Raw genomic sequence first — 25,380 nt, 5'->3', positions numbered from 1 at the left:
GGGAGCGGAGAGAGCAGGGCCTCCCTCACCAAAAACTTCTACCTCAGAAACTAAAATTGTTTCACTGAACCACCCGAACAAAAACTCTCCCAACTTCCGCCTTTAGAAATCAGAATTGTTGTGAACCACAGCGGTTCAATGTTTAAAGGAATAGACTCAACCCACTTTATTCAGCTAGCCAACTATGACACCATAGCTAACTAGCAAGCTAGCATCCAATAACAATAACACACCGTTTAGCACCAACACTTGGTCACAACAAACCACCAATAGTGTGATAACACACTAAACAGATCATTCGTGTCTGTGTCAAGTTCCTTTCATGACGCAGCAATGATTAGACGTTGGCTAGCTAGGACAAGTATATTGTATTTAGCTACTACCGTACAGTTAGCTGGTCGTGTTGGGTAGCTAGCAATGGCCACTGTGTTGACTTTGTTTGAAGAACGGCTAGCTAGCTAGCTTCGTGCTACACCCGGCACACAATGGCTATTGTGTTGACTCTGACTCTGTTCGAAAAAACGGCTAGGTAGCTCGCTTCGTGCTACAGCCGGCACTGCCAAGACACAGTAACTACACACAACAACCCACGATGCCTAGCTATGACGCCGTAGCTAACTTGCAAGCTAGCATCCATTAACACACAATTTAGCATCAATACTTGGTTACAACAAACTGCCAAGAGTGTGTTAGCACACTAAACAGATAATTCAAGTCCGTGTCTAGTTCCTTTCATAACGCATAACGCAGCAAAAAATTAAACGTTGGCTAGCAGCACATTAACATTGGAACCAGCTCTCCAGCGTTGCTAATCGTTACCAGTAGCTACCCGCTAGCTAGCTAGCCTCGTGCTTCGATACTAACCTACAATTACCTACGGAAACCTACAATAACAACATTACTAACCTATAATAAATACAATACCTAACTACGGCTAACTACCTACCTACGATCTAATACATGGTTAAGCAAAAAATTAAACGTTGGCTAGCACTACATTAACATTGGAACCAGCTCTCCAGCTTTGCTAATCGTTACCAGTAGCTACCCGCTAGCTAGCTAGCCTCGTGCTTCGATACTAACCTACAATTACCTACGGAAACCTACAATAACAACATTACTAACCTATAATAAATACAATACCTAACTACGGCTAACTACCTACCTATGATCTAATACATGGTTAAGCAAAAAATTAAACGTTGGCTAGCACTACATTAACATTGGAACCAGCTCTCCAGCGTTGCTAATCGTTACCAGTAGCTACCCGCTAGCTAGCTAGCCTCGTGCTTCGATACTAACCTACAATTACCTACGGAAACCTACAATAACAACATTACTAACCTATAATAAATACAATACCTAACTACAGCTAACTACCTACCTACGATCTAATACATGGTTAAGCTTTACTCAACACCATATGAGAAGCTTACCTCCTGCTTACCTCCAGCTAGAGAAAAACACGACCTCTCCCGACAACCGCACCTGGATCAAATGTAAAATCAAAAATGTAAAATCAAAAATGTAATGTGGACCCTGCTACCCAGCTATGTAATGTGGACCCAACTACCCAGCTATGTAATGTTGTCCCAGCTACCCAGCTAACTAGCTATGTAATGTGGACCCTGCTACCCAGCTATGTAATGTGGACCCAACTATCCAGCTATGTAATGTGGACCCAGCTACCCAGCTATGTAATGTGGACCCAGCTACCCAGATACTCAGCTATGTAATGGGGTCCCAGTTAAACAGCTAGGTATTGGGGACCCAGCTAACCAGCTATGTATTCGGGTACCTAGCTACCCATCTATGAAATGTGGACCCAGCTACCAAGCTATTTAATGTGGACCCAGCTACCCAGCAATGTAATGGGGACAGAGCTACCCAGCTATGTAATGTGGACCCATCTGCCCAGCTATGGATTGTGGACCCAGCTACCCAGCTACCAAGCTAAGTAATAGGTACCCAGCTACCCAGCTATGTAATGGGGACAAAGCTACCCAGCTATGAAATGTGGACCCAGCTACCAAGCTATTTAATGTGGACCGAGCTACCCAGCTATGTAATTGGGACCCAGCTACCCAGATATGTAATGTGGACCCAGCTACCATGCTATGTAATCGGGACCTAGCTAACAAGCTATTTAAAGTGGACCCAGCTACCCAGCTATGTAATGGGGACCCAGCTACCCAGCTATGTAATGTGGACCCAGCTACCCAGCTATGTAATCGGGACCTAACTACCCAGATATGTAATGTGGACCCAGCTATCCAGCTACCCAGCTATGTAATATGGACCCAGCTACCCAGCTCTGAAATTGGGAACCAGCTACCTAGCTATGTAATGGGTACCCAGCTACCCAGCTATGTAATGGGGACCCAGTTACCCAGCTATGTAATGTGGACCCACCTACCAAACTATTTTATGTGGACCGAGCTACCCAGCTATGTAATGGGGATCCAGCTACCCAGCTATGTAATGGGTACACAGCTACCCAGCTATGTAATGGGGACCCAGCTACCCAGCTATGTAATCGGGTATCTAGCTACCCAGCTATGAAATGTGGACCCAGCTACCCAGCAATGTAATGGGGACAGAGCTACCCAGCTATGTAATGTGGACCCATCTGCCCAGCTATGGATTGTGGACCCAGCTACCCAGCTACCAAGCTAAGTAATGGGTACCCATCTACCCAGCTATTAATGTGGACACAGCTATCCAGCTACCCAGCTATGTAATGGAGACCAAGCTACCCAGCTATGTAATGTGGACCCAGCAACACAGCTATGTAATGGGGATCCAGCTACCCAGCTATGTAATATGGACCCAGCAACGCAGCTACCCAGCTATGTAATGTGAACCCAGCTACCCAGCTCTGAAATTGGGACCCAGCTACCCAGCTATGTAATGGGGACCCAGCTACCCAGCTATGTAATGGGGACCCAGCTACCCAGCTATGAAATGTGGACCCACCTACCAAACTATTTTATGTGGACCCAGCTACCCAGCTATGTAATGTGGACCCAGCTGCCCAGCTATGGATTGTGGACCCAAATACCCAGCTACCAAGCTAAGTAATGGGGAACCAGCTACCCAGCAATGTAATGTGGCCCTAGCAAGCCGGCTACCCAGCTATATAATGGGGACCAAAATACCAAGCTATGTAATGTGGACCCAGTTACCCAGCTATGTAATCGGGTACCTAGTTACCCAGCTATGAAATGTGGACCCAGCTACCAAGCTATTTAATGTGGACCGAGCTACCCAGCTATGTAATTGGGACCCAGCTACCCAGCTATGTAATGTGGACCCAGCTACCGAGGTATGTAATGGGGACCAAGCTACCAAGCTATTTAATGTGGACCGAGCTACCCAGCTATGTAATGGGGATCCAGCTACCCAGCTATGTAATTGGGACCCAGCTACCCAGCTATGTAATGTGGACCCTGCTACCCTGCTATGTAATGTGGACCCAGCAACACAGCTATGTAAGGGGGACCCAGCTACCCAGCTATGTAATGTGGACTCAGCTACCCAGCTATGTAATCGGGACCTAACTACCCAGCTATGTAATGTGGACCCAGCTATCCAGCTACCCAGCTATGTAATATGGACCCAGCTACCCAGGTATGTAATGGGGACCAAGCTACCAAGCTATTTAATGTGGACCGAGCTACCCAGCTATGTAATGGGGATCCAGCTAACCAGCTATGTAATGTGGCTCTAGCTACCCGGCTACCCAGCTATATAATGGGGACCAAGATACCAAGCAATGTAATGTGGATCCAGCTACCCAGCTATGAAATGTGGACCCAGCTACCAAGCTATTTAATGTGGACCGAGCTACCCAGCTATGAAATTGGGACCCAGCTACCATGCAATGTAATCGGGACCTAGCTACCCAGCTATGAAATTTGGACCCAGCTACCAAGCTATTTAATGTGGACCCAGCTACCCAGCTATGTAATCGGGACCTAACTACCCAGCTATGTAATGTGGACCCAGCTATCCAGCTACCCAGCTATGTAATATGGACCCAGCTACCCAGGTATGTAATGGGGACCAAGCTACCCAGCTATGTAATTGGGACCCAGCTACCCAGCTATGTAATTGGGACCCAGCTACCAGCTATGTAATGTGGACCCAGCTACCCTGCTATGTAATGTGGACCCAGCAACACAGCTATGTAATGGGGACCCAGCTACCCAGCTATGTAATATGGACCCAGCAACCCAGCTACCCAGCTATGTTATGTGGACCCAGCTACCCAGCTATGTAATCGGGACCTAGCTACCCAGCTATGTAATGTGAACCCAGCTACCCAGTTATGTAATGTGAACCCAGCTACCCAGCTCGGAAATTGGGAACCAGCTACCTAGCTATGTAATGGGTACCCAGCTACCCAGCTATGTAATGGGGACCCAGCTACCCAGCTATGTAATCGGGTATCTAGCTACCCAGCTATGAAATGTGGACCCAGCTACCAACCTATTTAATGTGGACCCAGCTACCCAGCTATGTAATGTGGACCCAGCTACCCAGCTATGTAATGGAGACCCAGCTACCCAGCAATGTAATGTGGCCCTAGCTACCCGGCTACCCAGCTATGTAATGGGACCAAGATACCCAGCTATGTAATGTGGACCCAGCTACCCATCTATGTAATGTGGACCCAGATGCCCAGCAATGTGATCGGGAAACTAGCTACCCAGCTATGAAATGAGCACCCAGCTACCAAACTATTTTATGTGGACCCAGCTACCCAGCTCTATAATGTGGACCCAGCCAGCCAGCTATGTAATGGGGACAGATCTACCCAGCTATGTAATGTGGACCCAGCTGCCCAGCTATGGATTGTGGACCCAGCTACCCAGCTACCAAGCTAAGTAACGAGGACCCATTTACCCAGCAATGTAATGTGGCCCTAGCAACCCAGCTATGTAATGGGTACCCAGATACCCAGTTATGTAATGGGGACCTAGTTACCCAGCTATGTAATGTGGTCCCAGCTACCCAGCTATGTAATCGGGTACCTAGTTACCCAGCTATGAAATGTGGACCCAGCTACCAAGCTACTTAATGTGGACCGAGCTACCCAGCTATGTAATTGGGACCCAGCTACCCAGATATGTAATGTGGACCCATCTACCATGCTATGTAATCGGGACCGAGCTACCCAGCTATGTAATTGGGACCCAGCTACCCAGCTATGTAATGTGGACCCAGCTGCCCAGCTATGGATTGTGGACCCAGCTACCCAGCTACCAAGCTAAGTAACGGAGACCCATCTACCCAGCTATGTAATGTGGACCCAGCTATCCAGCTACCCAGCTATGTAATATGGACCCAGCTACCCAGGTATGTAATGGGGACCCAGTTACCCAGCTTTGAAATTGGGACCCAACTACCCAGCTATGTAATATGGACCCAGCTACCCAGCTACATAATGTGATCCCAGCTACCCAGCTATGTAATGTGGACCCAGTTACTCAGATACCATGCTATGTAATGGGGAACCAGCTAACCAGCTATGTCATGTGGACCAGCTACCCAGCTATGTAATTTGGACCCAGCTACCCAGCTATGCAATGGGGACCCAGCTACTCAGCTATGTAATGTGGACCCAGCTACCCAGCTATGAAATGGGGACCCTGCTACCCAGCTATGTAATGTGGACCCAGCTACCCAGCTATGTAATTTGGACCCAGCTACCCAGCTATGTAATATGGACCTAGTTACCCAGCTACGTAATGTGGACCCAGCTACCCAGCTATGTAATGTGGACCCAGCCTCCCAGCTATGTAATGGGGTCTCAGCTTCCCAGCTACGTAATATGGACCCATTAACAAATCTACCCAGCTTTGTAATGGGGACCCAGCTACCCAGTTATGAAATGGGGACCCAGCTACCCAGCTATGTAATGTGGACCCAGCTACCCAGCTATGTAATGGTGACCCAGCTACCCAGCTATGTAATGTGGACCTAGCTACCCAGCTACGTAATGTGGACCCAGCTTCCCAACTATGTAATGGGGACCCAGCTACCCAGCTATGTAATGTGGACCCAGCCTCCCAGCTATGTAATGGGGTCTCAGCTACCCAGCTACGTAATGGGGACCCAGTTATCCAGCTATGTAATGTGTACCCATCTACCCAGCTACCCAGCTATGTATTGTGGACCAAGCTACCCAGCTATGTAATGTGGACCCAGCTACCCAGCTACCCAGCTATGTATTGTGGACCCAGCTACCCAGCTACCGAGCTATATAATGTGGACCCAGCTACCCAGCTCTGTAATGTGGACCCAGCTACCCAGGTATTTAATGTGCACCTAGCTACCCAGTTATGTAATGTGGACCCAGCTACCCAGATACTCAGCTATGTAATGGGGACCCAGCTAACCAGCTATGTAATGTGGACCCATCAACCCAGCTATGTAATGTGGACCAGCTATCCTGCTATGTAATGTGGACCCAGGTACCCAGCAATGTAATGTGGACCCAGCTACCCAGCTATGTAACGGGGATTCAGCCAGCCAGCTATGTAATGGGGACTCAGATACCAAGCTATGTAATATGGACCCAGCAACCCATGTACCCAGCTTTGTAATTGGGACCCAGATACCCTGCTATGTAATGTGGACCCAGCTACCCAGCTATGTAATGTGGACCCAGCAACCCAGCTATGTAATGTGGACCCAGCTACCCAACTTTGTAATTGGGACCCAGCTACCCAGCTATGTTATGTGGACTCAGCTACCCAGCTATGTAATGTGGACCCAGCAACCTAGCTACCCATCTATGTAATGTGGACCCAGCTGCCCAGCTATGTAATGTGGACCCAGCTGCCCAACTATGGGTTGTGGACCCAGCTACCCAGCTACCAAGCTAAGTAATGGGGACCCATCTACCCAGCTATGTAATGTGGACCCAGCTATCCAGCTACCCAGCTATGTAATATGGACCCAGCTACCCAGCTATGTAATGGGGACCCAGCTACCCAGCTATGGAATTGGGACCCAGCCACCCAGCTATATAATCAGGACCCAGCTACCCAGCTATGAAATTGGGATCCAGCTACCCAGCTATGTAAAGGGGATCCAACAACCCAGCTATGTAATGGGGACTCAGCCAGCCAGCTATGTAATGGGGACCCAGCTACCCAGCTACGTAATGTGGTCCCAGCTACCCAGCTTTGTAATGTGGACCCAGCTACCCAGCTACACAGCTATGTATTGTGGACCCAGCTACTCAGCTACCGAGCTATATAATGTGGACCCAGCTACCCAGCTATGTAATGGGGACTCAGCCAGCCAGCTATGTAATGGGGACCCAGTTACCAAGCTATGTAATGTTGACCCAGCTACCCAGCTATGTAATTGGGACCCAGCTACCCAGCTATGTAATTGGTACCCAGCTTCCTAGCTATGTAATTGGGACCCAGCTACCAGCAATGTAATGTGGACCCAGCTACCCAACTATGTAATCGGGACCTAGCTACCCAGCTATGTAATGTGGACCCAGCTACCCAGCTATGTAATGTGAACCCAGCTACCCAGCTATGAAATTGGGACCCAGCTACCTAGCTATGTAATGGGGACCCAGCTACCCAGCTATTTAATGTGGACCCAGCTACCCAGCTATGTAATGTGGTCCCAGCTACCCATGAAGAGGGCACGACAAAGCCTATTCCCCCTCAGGAGACTGAAAAGATTTGGCATGGGTCCTCAGATCCTCAAAAAATTATACAGCTGCACCATCGAGAGCATCCTGACTGGTTGCATCACCGCCTGGTATGGCAACTGCTTGGCCTCCGACCGCAAGGCACTACAGAGGGTAGTGCGTACGGCCCAGAGTGGCGCAGTGGTCTAAGGCACTGCATCGCAATGCTAACTGTGCCACTAGAGATCCTGGTTCGAATCCAGGCTCTGTCGCAGCCGGCCGCGACCGGGAGACTCATGGGCGGCGCACAATTGGCCCAGCGTCGTCCAGGGTAGGGGAGGGAATGGCCGGCAGGGATGTAGCTCAGTTGATAGAGCATGGCGTTTGCAACGCCAGGGTTGTGGGTTCGATTCCCACGGGGGGCCAGTATAAAAAATAAAATAAAAAATGTATTCACTAACTGTAAGTCGCTCTGGATATAAGAGCGTCTGCTAAATGACTAAAATGTAAAAAAATCACTGGGGCCAAGATCCTGCCATCCAGGACCTCTATACCAGGCGGTGTCAGAGGAAGGCCCTCAAAATTGTCAAAGACTCCAGCCACCCTAGTCATAGACTGTTCTCTCTGCTACCGCACGGCAAGCGGTACCGGAGTGCCAAGTCTAGGTCCAAAAGACTTCTCAACAGCTTCTAGCCATAAGACTCCTGAACAGCTAATCATGGCTACCCGGACTATTTGCACTGCCCCCCCACCCCATCCTTTTACGCTGCTGCTACTCTGTTAATTATTTATGCATAGTCACTTTAACTCTACCCACATGTACATATTACTTCAACTACCTCAACTAGCCGGTGCCCCCGCACATTGACTCTGCACCGGTACCCCCCTGTATATATAGCCTCCCTACTGTTATTTTACTTTACTTCTGCTCTTTTTTTCTCAACACTTTTTTTGTTGTTGTTTTATTTTTAATAAATAAATGCACTGTTGGTTAAGGGCTGTAAGTAAGCATTTCACTGTAATGTGTGCACCTGTTGTATTCGGCGCATGTGGCCAATACAATTTGATTTGATTTGATTTGATGTAAGGGGGCCTAGCTACCCATCTATGTAATGTGGACCCAGCTACCCAGCTACGTAATATGGACCTAGATACCCAACTATGTAATGGGGACCCAGCTACCCAGCTATGTAATGGGGACCCAGCTACCCAGCTATGTCGTGTGGACCCAGTTACCCAGCTACCGAGCTATATAATGTGGACCCAGCTACCCAGCTATGTAATTTGGGACCCAGCTACCCAGCTATGTAATGTGGAACCAGCTACCCAGCTACCCAGCTATGTAATGGGTACCCAGCTAACCAGCTATATCATGTCGACCCAGCTATGTAATTGGGACCCAGCTACCCAGCTATGTAATGTGGACCCAGCAACCTAGCTACCCAGCTACGTAATGTGGTCCCAGCTACCCAGCTTTGTAATGTGGACCCAGCTACCCAGCTATGTAATGGGGACCCAGCTACCCAGCTATGTAATGGGGACCCAGCTACCCAGCTATGTAATGGGGACCCAGCTACCCAGCTATGTCGTGGGGACCCAGCTACCCAGATATCCAGCTATGTAATGTGGACCCAGCTACCCAGCTACCGAGCTATATAATGTGGACCCAGCTACCCAGCTATGTAATGGGGACCCAGCTACCCAGCTATGTCGTGTGGACCCAGCTACCCAGATATCCAGCTATGTAATGTGGACCCAGCTACCCAGCTACCGAGCTATGTAATGTGGACCCAGCTTCCCAGCTATGAAATTGGGACCCTGCTACCCAGCTATGTAATATGGACCCAGTTACCCAGCTACGTAATGTGGACCCAGCTACCCAAATATGTAAGGGGGACCCAGCTACCCAGCTATGTATTGTGGATCCAGCTACCCTGCTATGTAATATGAACTCAGCTACCCAGCTATGTAATGGGCACCCAGCTACCCAACTAGGTAATATGGACACAGCAACCCATCTACCCAGCTATGTAATGGGAACCCAGCTACCCTGCTATGTAATGTGGACCCAGCTACCCAGCTATGTAATGGGGACCCAGCAACACAGCTATGTAATGTGGACCCAGCTACCCAGCTATGTAAGGGGGCCTAGCTAACCAGCTATATCATGTGGACCCAGCTATGTAATTGGGACCCAGCTACCCAGCTTTGTAATTGGTACCCAGCTTCCCAGCTATGTAATTGGGACCCAGCTACCAGCTATGGAATGTGGACCCAGCTACCCAGCTACCCTGCTATGTCATGGGGACCCAGCTACCCACCTATGTAACTGGTACCCAGCTTCCCAGCTATGAAATTGGGACCCAGCAACACAGCTATGTAATGTGGACCTAGCTACCCAGCTATGTAAGGGGGCCTAGCTACCCAGCTATGTAATATGGACCCAGCTACCCAGCTATGTAATATGGACCCAGCTACCCAGCTACGTAATGTGGACCCAGCTACCCAAATATGTAAGGGGGACCCAGCTACCCAGCTATGTGTTGTGGATCCAGCTACCCTGCTATGTAATGTGAACCTAGCTACCCAGCTATGTAATGTGGACCTAGCTACCCAGCTATGTAATGTGGACCCAGGTACCCAATTATGTAATGGGGACCCAGCTACCCATATACCCAGCTATGTAATGGGGACCCAGCTACCCAGCTATGTAATGTGGACCTAGCTACCCAGCTATGTAATGTGGACCTAGCCATCCAGCTATGTAATGGGGACCCAGCTACTCAGCTATGTAATGTGGACCCAGATATCCAGCTATATAATGTGGACCCAGCCACCCTGCTACCCAGCTATGTAATGTGGACCCAGCTACCCAGCTATGTAATGGGGACCCAGCTACCCTGCTATGTAATTGGGACCCAGCTACCCAGCTATGTAATGTGGACCCAGCTACCCAGCTATGTAATGTGGACCCATTTATCCAGCTACCCAGCTATATAATGTGGACCCAGCTACCCAGCTATGTAATGTGGACCCAGCTACCCAGCTATATAATTGGGACCCAGCTACCCAGCTATATAATTGGGACCCAGCTACCCTGCTATGTAATGGGGACCCAGCTACCCAGCTATTTATTGGGGACCCAGCTACCCAGCTATGTAATGGGGACCCAGCTACCCAGCTATGTAATGTGGACCTAGCGACCCAGCTATGTAATTGGGACCCAGCTATCCAGCTATGTAATGGGGACCCAGCTACCCAGCTATGTAATGTGGACCTAGCGACCCAGCTATGTAATTGGGACCCAGCTATCCAGCTATATAATTGGGACCCAGCTACCCAGCTATATAATTGGGACCCAGCTACCCTGCTATGTAATGGGGACCCAGCTACCCAGCTATTTATTGGGGACCCAGCTATCCAGCTATGTAATGGGGACCCAGCTACCCAGCTATTTATTGGGGACCCAGCTACCCTGCTATGTAATGGGGACCTAGCTACCCAGCTATGTAATGGGGACCTAGCTACCCAGCTATGTATTGTGGACCCCCAGCTACCCAGCTATGTAATGGGGACCTAGCTACCCAGCTATGTATTGTGGACCCAGCTACCCAGCTATGTAATGTAGACCCAGCTACCCAGCTATGTAATGGGGACCCAGCTACCCAGCTATGTAATGGGGACCCAGCTACCCAGCTATGTAATGTGGACCCAGCTACCCAGCTATGTAATGTGGACCCAGCTACCCAGCAATATAATGTGGACCCAGCTACCCAGGAGGGAGAGAGTTAGGGGAATAGGAGAGGAGGAGGAAGAGAGGAGGAGAGGGAGGAGATGAGTTGAGAGTGAGGTTGGAGGGAGAGGAGAGGAGTTGGTGGTCTCACTCCCAGCCTCCCCAACTCCCCCTCTCTCTCCCGTCCCTCCTCCCCAACTCCCTTTCTCCCATCCTCCCAGACGACATTTCTCTCTCATTAATCATTGATGGTGACCTTTCTCTACCAGAGGCACCAACCTCAATCACAGGAACACTGAACACATCGAACCCTCCATTCCACTATCCCCTGGGCTATCGCTATGCTAGGTCCAATACCATTCCACTAGCCCCTGGGCTAATGCTAAGCTAACCCTCCATTCCACTATCCCCTGGGCTATCGCTATGCTAGGTCCAATACCATTCCACTAGCCCCTGGGCTAATGCTAAGCTAACCCTCCATTCCACTAGCCCCTGGGCTATCGCTAGGCTAGGTCCAATACCAATCCAGTAGCCCCTGGGCTAATGCTAAGCGAACCCTCCATTCCACAAGGCCTCTGACCTGTACTCTGTGATGGAAGCCCCTGACGGAACTATAACACTAAATTAAAGTGTGATATTGGCTCTGTCTTGCATAAAATTAGAGGCAGTGACTAATGGTCATCCTTGAGATAAAATAGCAAAAATCCAACACTCCTTTATGGTGATCTGATGGTTGTAATCTGAAATGGCTGATTGATTGGTCTAGCACTTGGAATAGCAGAGCATGAGATGGAGAGATGTTTTATAATATAGAGAAAGGCAGGGACAGAGACAGAAAGACGTAAGAGAGAGAGAGAGTTTTAGACAGAAGAAAAAGGGAAATCTGCATTTACAGGAGAAACCAACCCAGGCTTGATTAGCTCATTATACCACCAGGGGTCATGCTGGTGGAGGTGTCAGCAGGTGAGCTCATCACTGTACCCCTCACCCCTATTCCATGCCTTCCCCTCATCCCCTTTCCCTCCCTCTCTATCTCCCCCACTGTGTGCGGGAAGTCGGGGGTGTCACCGGCGTCCGTTTCATCCCACAGCCAATCATCTCTAATGGATGACGCGCCACAGGGGTCGCAGTGCAGCTCACAACATGCTAACGATAATTAGCTCACAGTGCAGGAGGGAAGGTAATTAAGATAAGCAAACATCTCCCCCTGCTCCCCTACCTCACCCTTACGTCACCCATACCCCCACCCCACCCCCACCCCACCCCCCTTCACCTCAAACATCCCTCTCTGAAGACCTCCACAACCTCAGAGTCCAAAGAGAGAGAGTGTGTGTGTGTGTGTGTGTGTGTGTGTGTGTGTGTGTGTGTGTGTGTGTGTGTGTGTGTGTGTGTGTGTGTGTGTGTGTGTGTGTGTGTGTGTGTGTGTGTGTGTGTGTGTGTGTGTGTGTGTGTGTGTGTGTGTGTGTGTGTGTGTGTGTGTGTGTGTGTGTGTGTGTGTGTGTGTGTGTGTGTGTGTGTGTGTGTGTGTGTGTGTGTGTGTGTGTGTGTGTGTGTGTGTGTGTGTGTGTGTGTGTGTGTGTGTGTGTGTGTGTGTGTGTGTGTGTGTGTGTGTGTGTGTGTGTGTGTGTGTGTGTGTGTGTGTGTGTGTGTGTGTGTGTGTGTGTGTGTGTGTGTGTGTGTGTGTGTGTGTGTGTGTGTGTGTGTGTGAGTGTGTGTGTGTGTGTGTGTGTGTGTGTGTGTGTGTGTGTGTGTGTGTGTGTGTGTGTGTGTGTGTGTGTGTGTGTGTGTGTGTGTGTGTGTGTGTGTGTGTGTGTGAGTGTGTGTATGTGTGTGTGTGTGTGTGTGTGTGTGTGTGTGTGTGTGTGTGTGTGTGTGTGTGTGTGTGTGTGTGTGTGTGTGTGTGTGTGTGTGGTGGGGGTTAGGGGGGGTCTAGCCTTGATGTTTAGGGTCTTTTGATTGGAGTAAATCTGTCTTTCATCTCAGTGAAGATCCAAAGGACAGGAACCTTTCAGGCCCTCGTGTGAACTTATAGGGGGTCTCTTTTTAACTCTCTGCTTTATCCACCGATCTGAAATCAATCATTAAAAGCAAATACACATTTGCTAAAAACATTTGCTTTGTTTATCCAAAACCACTGAGTTAAGATGGGATTCATTCTGATCTTGGGTTGTCGACAATGCAAATTTTAAGGACAATTTCTGATTGAGCCGACATCTGCAGCGATAACTGTGAATGCGATCTCCGCAAACGAGGGAACATTGCCTTTAAAAGCCACATTGTCGAGAACCCGCGATCAAATTGAATCCCTTCAAGTATACAGCTCTTCCAGTGAAGTTTCTGTAACATTTCCCAGTTGGTAAATAAGGCCGTGAAGCAACAATCAATGGATGGAGATAAGAGGAGTCAGCTGCTTCTGACAGGAGAGAAGAGAGGAGAAGAAGAGGAAGATGGAGGAAGAGGGAGGAACAGGGAGGAGGGGGGAGAGGGAGGATGAGCTGTCTGTATATTCGGGCTGGTGTATTCTAGTAGTCAACAACAACAGCAGTTGGTAGTCATGACATGTCTTCTGATCTGGTCCAGTCATACAGACAGAGACATAGGCCTACTTAGGGCTACAGTGGAGGCTGCTGAGGGGAGGACGGCTCATAATAATGTCTGGAACAGAGCGAATGCAATGGCATCAAACACATGAAACCCATATGTTTGATGTATTTGATACCATTCCACCAATTCCGCTCCTGCCATTACTTACCACGAGCCCGTCCTCCTCAATTAAGGTGCAACCAACCTCCTGTTCTAGATTCAATCCGTAGCGAGGAAGATCCTGCTTTATAGCGTGATTTAAATTTAAAGGTAATTTCGATTAAGTCGACATATGCATACGTTTACATAGGTTTACTGTGAATGCAGTCTCTGCAAACGCGGGAACATTGACCTTAAATTTCAATCACGCTATAGTGTGGATCTTCCGCGCCACGGATATAATCTAGGCCTTATAGCTACTACCACCACCAGAACAATATTTATTATGTTTTGAATGGAATGCCAATTCATGCCAGTAGAGAGAATAACTGATCTGATGACACTAAAGGCAGTTTATGTATGACAGTACTGCCATCTGTAGATCACTCTAGGACAGTACTGCCATCTGTAGATCACTCTAGGACAGTACTGCCATCTGTAAATCATTCTAGGACAGTACTGCCATCTGTAGATCACTCTAGGACAGTACTGCCATCTGTAGATCACTCTAGGACAGTACTGCCATCTGTAGATCACTCTAGGACAGTACTGCCATCTGTAGATCACTCTAGGACAGTACTGCCATCTGTAGATCACTCTAGGACAGTACTGCAATATATAGATCATTCTAGGACACTACTGCAATATATAGATCACTCTAGGACAGTACTGCCATCTGTAGATCATTCTAGGACAGTACTGCAATATATAGATCATTCTAGGACACTACTGCAATATATAGATCATTATAGGACACTTCTTATTCCACTTTAACTACAATGAACAAAAATATAAACGCAACATGTAAAGTGTACTGTTGTTCCCATGTTTCATGAGCTGAAATAAAAGATCCCAGAAATGTCCATACGCACAAAAAGGTTATTTCTCTCAAATGTTGTGCACAAATGTGTTTACATCCCTGTTAGTGAGCATTTCTCCTTTGCCAAGATAATCCATCCACCTGACAAATGTGGCATATTAAGAAGTTGATTAAACAGAATGATCATTACACCGGTGCACCTTGTGCTGGGGACAATAAAAGGCCACTCTAAAATGTGCAGTTCTGTCACACAACACAATGCCACAGATGTCTCAAGTTTTGAGGGAGTGTGCAATTGGCATGCTGACTGCAGGAATGTCCACCAGAGCTCTTGCCAGAGAATTGAATGTTTATTTCTCTACCATAAGCCGCCTCCAACATCATTTTAGAGAACTTGGCAGTATGTCCAACCGGCCTCACAACCGCAGACCATGTGTAACCACGCCAGCCCAGGACCCTCACATCCAGCTTCTTCACCTGCGAGATCATCGGAGACCAGCCAACCGGACAGCTGATGAAACTGTGGGTTTGCATAACCAAAGAATGTCTGCACAAACTGTCAGAAACCGTCTCAGGGAAGGTCATCTGCATGCTCGTCGTCCTCACCAGGGTCTTGACCTGACTGCAGTTCGGCGTCGTAACTGACTTCAGTGGGCAAATGATCATCTTCAATGGCCAATGGCACGCTGATGGTGTCGTGTGGGCGAGTGGTTTGCTGATGTCAATGTTGTGAACAGAGTGCCCCATGGTGGCGGTGGGGTTATGGTATGGGCAGGCATAAGCTACGGACAACAAACACAATTGCATTTTATCAATGGCTATTTGAATGCACAGAGATACCGTGACGAGATCCTGAGGCCCATTGTCATGTCATTCATCCGCTGCCATCACCTCATGTTTCAGCATGATAATGCACAGCCCCATCTGTACACAATTCCTGGCTGAAAATGTCCCAGTTCTTCCATGGCCTGCATACTCACCAGACATGTCACCCATAGAGCATGTTTGGGATGCTCTGGAACGATGTGTATGTTCCCACCAAAATCCAGCAACTTCGCACAGCCATTGAAGAGGAGTGGGACAACATTCAGCCTGATCAACTCTATGCGAAGGAGATGTGTCACGCTGCATGAGGCAAAAGGTGGTCACACCAGATACTGACTGGTTTTCTGATCCATGCCCCTATATTTTTTTTAAGGTATCCGTGACCAACAGATGCATATCTGTTTTTCCAGTCATGTGAATTCATAGATTAGGGCCTAATGACTGACTTCCTTATATGAACTGTATCTCAGTAAAATCTTACTGTTTCTATTTTTGTTCAGTGTAGTTTCTCACCAAGTGGAAAAGGCAACACGTAGAGATAGTATAGATTGGAATTCTCTTGAGATGTAGTCCTGTTTTTAAGCACTTTATTTAAAATCAAACTGAAGGCACAGTGTTTGCATAGGTCCCATGGTGGAGGGTGAATTTCAACAATCAAGGAAACCAGATGATTTGATATGAATTGATTTTATGGGCCTGACTATAACTTGGCGGACTCTGCTGTCCTATGCATCACATTTCAAAAGATAACGTACTGTAGTTATACAGGAATAAAAACCTTCAAGGTGTCCAAATATCCATCCATTCAGTCAGTCAGAAGACCTGCATTTAGCACCCAACAAAACAAGAACAGTACAATATACAGAAAATAAATTTAAAAAACACAGTCATACCAAAACAATGTAATTTTCAAATAGTTATTGCTACATTTGAGATGTCCCTCATCTTAGGTATATACATGTAATAATAATAACATGCATGTCTGTGTCCTTATAATCGTTTATTCACATACTAGAAGCATTAAGCATCATTCAATGCATGGCGTTTTCTTAATATAAGATATTCCCTTAAGACTCTTGTTTTAGTTTTTTAGTTTTTTTGTCATTTAGCAGACGCTCTTATCCAGAGCGACTTACAGGAGCAATTAGGGTTAAGTGCCTTGCTCAAGGGCACATCGACAGATTGTTCTCCAAGTCGGCTCTGGGATTAGAACCAGCGACCTTTCGGTTACTGGCACTACGCTCTTAACCACTAAGGTACCTGCCGCCCAGACTCATGCTCTTGTAGAAACAATATACAGTACATCCACTTTAAACACTAGTCTCTTTGCTCTGAAGCTTTGCAAATAAATAGACCTGAAACAGCATATCAACACATGATACTGTGAACCCACGGTATAAGGTACCATCCACAAGAACTAAATCAGTCGATAAAGTCCAGTCTTAAATATTACAAGTACGCCTGGTTTCAAGTGGTAAGGCATGACATAGACTGGCAGCTAGCCTGGTAGCCAGAGATGTTTCTTAAATCAGGCAACTCCTTTGTCTTTGTTGATGGAATGAAATAAAAATTACTTCGATGGGCCCACAGAGGAGGCTACCAGGCTAGACAGTAGCATTCTACAGTGATGGAATCCCTGGACACATCTGAAATGGAACCCTATTCCCTATATAGTGAACTACTTTTAGGGTGCCATTTTGGAGTGAATCCCTGTGTGTCCACCCGTGGCCCTCCTGTCTCCTTTCCCACAGTGTCATTTTCTTCATAAAGGCTGATGGTGATGTTCCTCTTTGGACACCGTGGAAAAAGACGCAGCTCACAGAGAGAGAAGAAATGTCCAGTTAGATGTCCAGTTATCTCACTGAGCTCAGTGGTCCGGTGTTGGTCCTCAACTCCTCCCTGAGATCTTGTTTTGGGATCTAGAAAAGAAAGTGGAATGTCATGAAATCGAGTGAAAATAACAGATATTTTTATAATTACCTTTTCTGTTGCTTTGGAATCTAGAACAGAACAGATAAGTAAAAACTAGTGCACTATATAAGAAAAAGGGTGCCATTTGGGACACAGCCTAGCAAACACTTTGTGATACAGCCTAGCAAACACTTTGTGATGTTCTTGTAGTTCTGTGCTGCAGTATAATCTGTTCTTACCTGCTAGGTTTTTTCTGTCCACCAGGTGGCGGCAGATTGGACTTTCCTCTCTCTAACACTGATGGAATTTTGGGTTTGGAGAGCGGGCAGGGGGGCGGGGGTCTGTTGGGGGGGTCAGGTCTGTGTTTGTGAGGTGTTGAGGGGGAGGACTGGGGGCTGGGGGGCAGGATGGCTGGAGGAAGGGGCGGGAGGGGTCCTTTCTGCTGGGCTAGGTAGCTGGGGCTGGGAGGTGGTTTAGGCTTGGGCTTTGGCAGGGTCTGGAGAGAGGGTTGGGGCTGGGGCTGGGGCTGGGGTTGAGGCTGGGGCTGGGGCTGGGGCTGGGATACAGCCTGTCTCTGCTGGGCTGCGTAAGCAGGTATAGGAGGGGGTTTCACTGTGGGACGGAAGATAGCGTGCCTGGTCCTGGTGGAGGGGCTGGGGCGAGGACTGGACTGACTCTGTGGAGGACAAACACAATCACTCACAGCATTACTGTCAGTACTTTTTGAAATTATTATTTTGTTATTTACCTGTCAAGAGTACAATTTTTAGCATTGACTGTACTTTACATACAAAGTACAGTGGTGTAAAGTGAATGAACAGATCCCCTCACCGGTCTGTCTGAGCCCTGTCTCTTCAGTAGGAAGGTAGGGTTGGCATGGCCGTTGGCATGACTGTTGTCAAGGTGACCATTGACAAGACTGTTCACAAGGTGACTGTTGGCAAGATTGTTGGCTTGTAGATGTTTCGCTTCAGCAGGGACTGGACAACTGACTGGACAACTAAGGAGTCAAACACAATGTTTAATCTGAGATGTTGATTACTGTGCAATGTCTATGTTGCATATTTTCCTTGAATAAAATAAGATCAATCCAAACAGTTAAAGATGTAAAAACAACAGAAAGACTTGAGTTACACACATTATCTTGGGTGGTGGGACCGAGGTCTTCAGAGGAAGGTTTTTATGTAGTTTATGGCTGTAGCAACACCACAGTCCCACAGAAGCCAATAGGACGAAGAGAACCAGGGGGAGGAGCAACAGGACAGGAAGTAGACTGCCTAGAAACACAAATATCAACAACAAAGGTCAGAGCAAACATTAACTTGGAAGATTACTTGAAAACCAACAATCAAATATATGTTGTTTAACCTAGTAGTCTTTTGCAACACCACATCAGTTATTAGATTTAATTGACTGACTGAATCATTATTTGAGTGACTGGTTGGTTGATTGATAACATACTGTGGTTGATGACAGGTCCACTGTCGACACTTCCACCTGTCCCCTCCTGGTCACACATGGGAGGGGCCCAGCCTGAATCACAGTGGCAGTGGTGGTTGTTGTTACACAGCTAGAGAGAGAACAGAGGAGGAGGAGAGGAGAGATAAGTAGTGGTTGTTGTTACACAGCTAGAGAGAGAACAGAGGAGGAGGAGAGGAGAGATAAGTAGTGGTTGTTGTTACACAGCTAGAGAGAGAACAGAGGAGGAGGAGAGGAGAGATAAGTAGTGGTTGTAGTTACACAGCTAGAGAGAGAACAGAGGAGGAGGAGAGGAGAGATAAGTAGTGGTTGTAGTTACACAGCTAGAGAGAGAACAGAGGAGGAGGAGAGGAGAGATAAGTAGTGGTTGTTGTTACACAGCTAGAGAGAGAACAGAGGAGGAGGAGAGGAGAGATAAGTAGTGGTTGTTGTTACACAGCTAGAGAGAGAACAGAGGAGGAGGAGAGGAGAGATAAGTAGTGGTTGTAGTTACACAGCTAGAGAGAGAACAGAGGAGGAGGAGAGGAGAGATAAGTAGTGGTTGTAGTTACACAGCTAGAGAGAGAACAGAGGAGGAGGAGAGGAGAGATAAGTAGTGGTTGTAGTTACACAGCTAGAGAGAGAACAGAGGAGGAGGAGAGGAGAGATAAGTAGTGGTTGTTGTTACACAGCTAGAGAGAGAACAGAGGAGGAGGAGAGGAGAGATAAGTAGTGGTTGTAGTTACACAGCTAGAGAGAGAGAAGAAGAAACTGCAACACGGTTTCAACACTGACAACCTGTCAATATCCCTCCTACTCTATATCATGTGTTATAACAGCTTTATTAAACCCCTGAGTCCATAACCTCAGACCCAGCACCTTCCCCTCCCTTATTCTACAGTAGCCCATACGCCTGCCTACCTACCTCTCCCACATCACTCCCATACCCTTCCCCTATCACACACCCAGCCCCTCCCATACCCCATGGCCGTGGCACTTGGCATTGCACTCATCCGCTCTCAGGAAAGACGCGTTGCGGCACTCTCCTCCGAAACAGATCTGTTAGAGAGAGAGAGAGAGAGAGAGAGTGAGTGAGAGAGAAAGAGAAGGAGAGAGAGAGTGAGAGAGAGAGTGAGTGAGTCATTATCATAAGTAGATAGTCCAGTAAATGACATCCTGTCACAACAGAGAGGACTAAAAGATACATAAGATATACAGCGCACACACACACACACACCCCACACCCTCCACCCCTCACCCTCCACCCCACACCCTCCACCCCTCACCCTCCACCCCACACCCTCCACCCCTCACCCTCCACCCCACACCCTCCACCCCACACCCTCCACCCCACACCCCTCCACCCCACACCCTCCACCCCACACCCTCCACCCCTCACCCTCCACCCCACACCCTCCACCCCTCACCCTCCACCCCACAACCCTCCACCCCACACCCTCCACCCCACACCCTCCACCCCTCACCCTCCACCCCACACCCTCCACCCCACACCCTCCACCCCACACCCTCCACCCCTCACCCTCCACCCCACACCCTCCACCCCACACCCTCCACCCCTCACCCTCCACCCCACACCCTCCACCCCACACCCTCCACCCCTCACCCTCCACCCCTCACCCTCCACCCCACACCCTCCACCCCACACCCTCCACCCCACACCCTCCACCCCACACCCTCCACCCCTCACCCTCCACCCCACACCCTCCACCCCACACCCTCCACCCCACACCCTCCACCCTCACCCTCCACCCCTCACCGAGTCCTCTCCACACTTGGTCCCGGTCATGACTAGTCCTGGGTCCAGTGTGTCCCCCTGTTCCTCGTCCCCCTGGCCTGGTCGGTAAACGTGTGTCCCCCTACAGAGGACCTTCCTGCTTCCCACCCGGACTGTGGTGTCGATGGGAACAGCATTAGTCTCCAGGGGCTTGGTGGCTGAACTCACACACTGGATCTTACCACACCTGGCATCCTAAAGCAACAGAAAGGTCACATGGATTTGGACATGTAGGGATTGTTCTGCAGGTATGGAAGAAATGTTAAATGGTAGTTCATGGAAGAGACACTTCTATACTTGCAAAGGATCACACATTTGGTGCCGACTGTGTGTCTCCTCACCTGTCCCTGCATCCTCTGTATTTCCCCAACAGGTCTTTGCCACAGTTCCCAAAGGAGTCTCCTGCCTCGTTCACTTTCTTAAAGCACAGGTCTAGAGCAGGACGGCCATCTAGAGAGGACAGAACACACAGTGTTATATGACCGCATGCTAGCAGACAGATGGCCAGTTCCTGTGGTCAGGTAAAGCCTGTCCTGTGAAGATCTCTGATTGTGAAAACAGAAATAACACCAAACAGAGCCCAGTCCATTAGCAAGCCTAATCCTTCTCCCTTGGAGCCAATCTGAAGGAACCAGATAGGTGTGAGCAATGTTGTTGAAGCCGCAGACACCAAAGGGGGGCTAAGGACTGGTTTTGTACCAGACAATGGATTTCAACAGGGGAGCGTTATATTGAAAAGTGCTGTAAAAGCAATTCATTACTTTATAACAGGATGCAATAACACGCCTACTAACTCCGCCCTGGAGTGATTGACAGGTACTAACCCCGTCCCCAGAGTGATTGACACTGCTGCTCCAGGGTGAGACACATGCCAGTGTAGCAGTAGGCCCGCCCCCCCGTCACAGGAAGTACCATCCACCAGGTATAAGTTAGCAGGACAAGACTCTGCCTTCCCATCACAGTACTCTGGTAGGTCACATGACCCTGATGGAGTACGACACAACACACCTGGACTTTTCAACTAGAGAGAGAGAGAGAGAGAGAGAGAGAGAGAGAGAGAGAGAGAGAGAGAGAGAGAGAGAGAGAGGAGAGAGAGAGAGAGAGAGAGAGAGAAGGGGGACTATTAAACGACACAACACACCTGGACTCCTCAACTAGAGAGAGAGTGAGGAAGAGAAAGAGATACTGGAGGAAGAGACAGAGACAGAGAGAGAGAGAGAGAGAGAAAGGGTGGGGGATAGCGAGAGAGAGGGTGGGGGATAGAGAGAGAGAGAGCACGAGATGGAGAGCGAGAGAGAGAGAAAGAGAGAGAGAAAGCGACCGAGAGAGAGAGAGCGCGAGAGAGAGAGCGCGAGAGAGAGGATGACCAGAAAGAGAGAGAGGGGAGAGAGAGAGAGGAGAGTGTGTACAGTACCTTACAGTTGTGGCAGCAGACTCCATGGGCACACTCTGCTCCAGCCTTCAGAGTACAGTTGTTGGCATTACAGCAGGGACTGGAACACTCCTGCAGAGAGGATGAATAATCAGTATACACACACACACACCCCACACACAGACGCACACTCCCCCCTCACCTCCTCGTCTCCACAGTCACACTCCTCTCCATCCTCCAGGTACCCGTTCCCACAGCGCTGCCCCCCGTACATGGCTCTGGTGTTGGGAGGTTGAACAGACACTTCCCCCCTCCGGAGCTCAGGTACCTGCTCAGCTCCCGCTGGTTACAGCCGTTAAACACACGTGGAAACGGTGGCTGCGACACACACACCAGGGGTGTATTCAGTAAGGTGCAACGTTGCGACATATTGCAGATAGAAATGCCATGAAAAGACTTTACATGATTCCTTCTACTCTACATGTCAGAGAAGAAAGTCTGTTCTATGTAATATATTTCTATACAGAAATTAATATTCCACAACATTTTGCCAGCTGAACATGTCCCAAGACTGTCTTTTACAAAGCAGGGTCAATCATTATATCATTGGTTATTTAACCTTTATTTATACAGGTTTATTCTCATTGAGATAAAATCTCTTTAATAAGAAATATATTTTCAACATAGATAGATTTTCTGACCCAGTGGCAGCTGCCATGATGCAGCCTCCATCATCAGGCTTGGCCTGGCAGCACCCAGGGCTGTCGTGGCTCATGCCAAAGTTATGCCCCATCTCGTGAGCCATGGTCGCTGCCACGCCCACAGCACTGTCAGAGTGGTCCTGCAGGGGGTAGAGGTCAGGGGGTAGAGGTCAATGGTTAGGGTGGATTCCCGTATTGAAAGTCAAAGTGACATGTTAGCCTGGTTCTAGATCTACGTGTCACAATCATAACTTTATTACAACTTTGCTATATTAATACTATTAGAGAAATCTTTAGTGGGCTGCTATTGGCTATGTTCAAATCTCAAAATGAGTTCAGTTGTAGTCTTACTGAGTTGACTCCCCCTGACTGGTACTCTGAGCACATGGCTCTGAGAGGGGCCAGCCCAATGGTGGTGCCCTGAAACGACACTCCCTGGGGAAACAAAAAACACAGCTTTGTAGTTCCACTGAATGGTCTTAATGGAAGGAAAGAGAGATGTATTAAGGATGGATGGATTAGAGATCTAGAGTGCAATAAGGAGTGTGTGTAAAACTAATGTTATGAGCTGAGCATTGTCGTTGAGGAGTCTGTTTGTGTGTGTGTGTGTGTGTGTGTGTGTGTGTGTGCGCGTGCGTGCGTGTGTGTGCGCGTGCGTGTAACACTAACGTGATGAGTTGAGCGTTGTCGTTAGGTAGTGTGTGTAGCTGTTTGCGTCTCCAGGCCAGGAAAGCTCCCAGGGTACTGTAGGGTTACCAGACACACTGATCCTGTCTTGATCAGACCACACCTCCAGACCGATCACTGCCACACGGATACTTAGAGACTTGTAGTACTGCACAAACACACACACACACACACACCAAATATAATTTGACTAACATAGAGAAGTACAGGGCCTTGCAAAAGTATTCATCCCCCTTGGCGTTTTTCCGATTTCGTTGCATTACAACCTGTAATTTAAATTGATTTTTATTTGGATTCCATGTAATGGACATACACAAAATAGTCCAAATTGGGTAAAGTGAAATGAAAAAAATAACTTGTTTCAAAAAATTCTAAAACATAAATAACGGAAAAGTTGTGCGTGCATATGTATTCACCCCCTTTGCTATGAAGCCCCTAAATAAGATCTGGTGCAACCAATTACCTTCAGAAGTCACATAATTAGTTAGATCTCAGTATGTATACACCTGTTCTGAAAGGCGCCAGAGTCTGCAACACCACCAAGCAAGGGGCACCACCAAGCAAGCGGCACCATGAAGACCAAGAGCTCTCCAAACAGGTCAGGGACAAAGTTGTGGAGAAGTACAGATTAGGGTTGGGTTATAAAAAATATCAGAAACTTTGAACATCCCACGAGCACCATTAAATCCATTATAAAAAAATTGAAAGAATATGGCACCACAACAAACCTGCCAAGAGAGGGCCGCCCACCAAAACTCACGGACCAGGCAAGGAGGGCATTAATCCTCTGTAGCTGGTTGGTAGAGCACGGTCCTCTGTAGCTCAGCTGGTAGAGCACGGCGCTTGTAACGCCAAGGTAGTGGGTTCGATCCCCGGGACCACCCATACACAAAAATGTATGCACGTATGACTGTAAGTCGCTTTGGATAAATCTGCTAAATGGCATATTATTATATTATTATAATCAGATAGGCAACAAAGAGACCAAAGATAACCCTGAAGGAGCTGCAAAGCTCCACAGCGGAGATTGGAGTATCTGTCCATAGGACATCTTTAAGCCATGCACTCCACAGAGCTGGGCTTTTACGGAGAGTGGCCAAAAAAAGCCATTGCTTAAAGAAAAAAATAAGCAAACACGTTTGGTGTTCGCCAAAAGGCATGCGGGAGACTCCCCAAACATATGGAAGAAGGTATTCTGGTAAGATGAGACTAAAATTGAGCTTTTTGGCCATCAAGAAAATGCTATCTCTGCGCAAACCCAACACCTCTCATCACCCGAGAACACCATCCCCACAGTGAAGCATGGTGGTGGCGATCATGCTGTGGGGATGTTTTTCCATCGGCAGGGACTGGGAAACTGGTCAGAATTGAAGGAATGATGGATGGCGCAAAATACAGGGAAATTCTTTTGGGAAACCTGTTTCAGTCTTGCAGACCCCCCCCCCCCCCCCCCCCCCGGCGCACCACCGAACTAGGGACACACCATCTCCCAAATACCAAATCAACCACAGTGTGTGTGTGGTTTTCTCACCTTGTCTACGTAGTTAGCCGCCTCCAGCAGTTTCGTTTTCGTCCTATTTAAGTCCCCGCCGTGTTTCTGAAACTACACACCCACACAGTTACTGCCATGCTTCACACAGAAGAGTAAGGACAGCAGGATGACCTCAACCAAT

At 48.2% G+C, this 25,380-nt stretch overlaps 1 protein-coding gene across 1 annotated transcript; it reads right to left on the bottom strand.

Moving 5' to 3' along the window:
• Window positions 1-16,363: 16,363 nt before the first annotated feature.
• Window positions 16,364-25,310, bottom strand: adam19b (ADAM metallopeptidase domain 19b; the record flags this gene model as incomplete). The annotated part of the gene is given in 19 exon segments (XM_084200713.1): window positions 16,364-17,702; window positions 17,934-18,370; window positions 18,526-18,694; window positions 18,833-18,971; window positions 19,156-19,264; window positions 20,134-20,211; window positions 20,930-21,142; window positions 21,289-21,290; window positions 21,293-21,397; window positions 21,772-21,844; window positions 21,846-21,968; window positions 22,362-22,451; window positions 22,522-22,610; window positions 22,613-22,697; window positions 23,020-23,160; window positions 23,372-23,455; window positions 23,689-23,774; window positions 23,777-23,855; window positions 25,239-25,310. Coding segments are annotated over 19 exon segments (2,205 nt in total), but the record flags the coding sequence as incomplete, so codon positions are not given.
• Window positions 25,311-25,380: the final 70 nt, after the last annotated feature.

Source organism: Coregonus lavaretus (genome assembly GCF_964263955.1).
Source record: "Coregonus lavaretus genome assembly, contig: HAP1_SCAFFOLD_4987, whole genome shotgun sequence".
Taxonomy (NCBI): Eukaryota; Metazoa; Chordata; class Actinopteri; order Salmoniformes; family Salmonidae; genus Coregonus; species Coregonus lavaretus.
The sequence above is the reverse complement of the archived record's forward strand: the minus strand, read 5'-3'. Positions and strand labels throughout refer to the sequence as shown.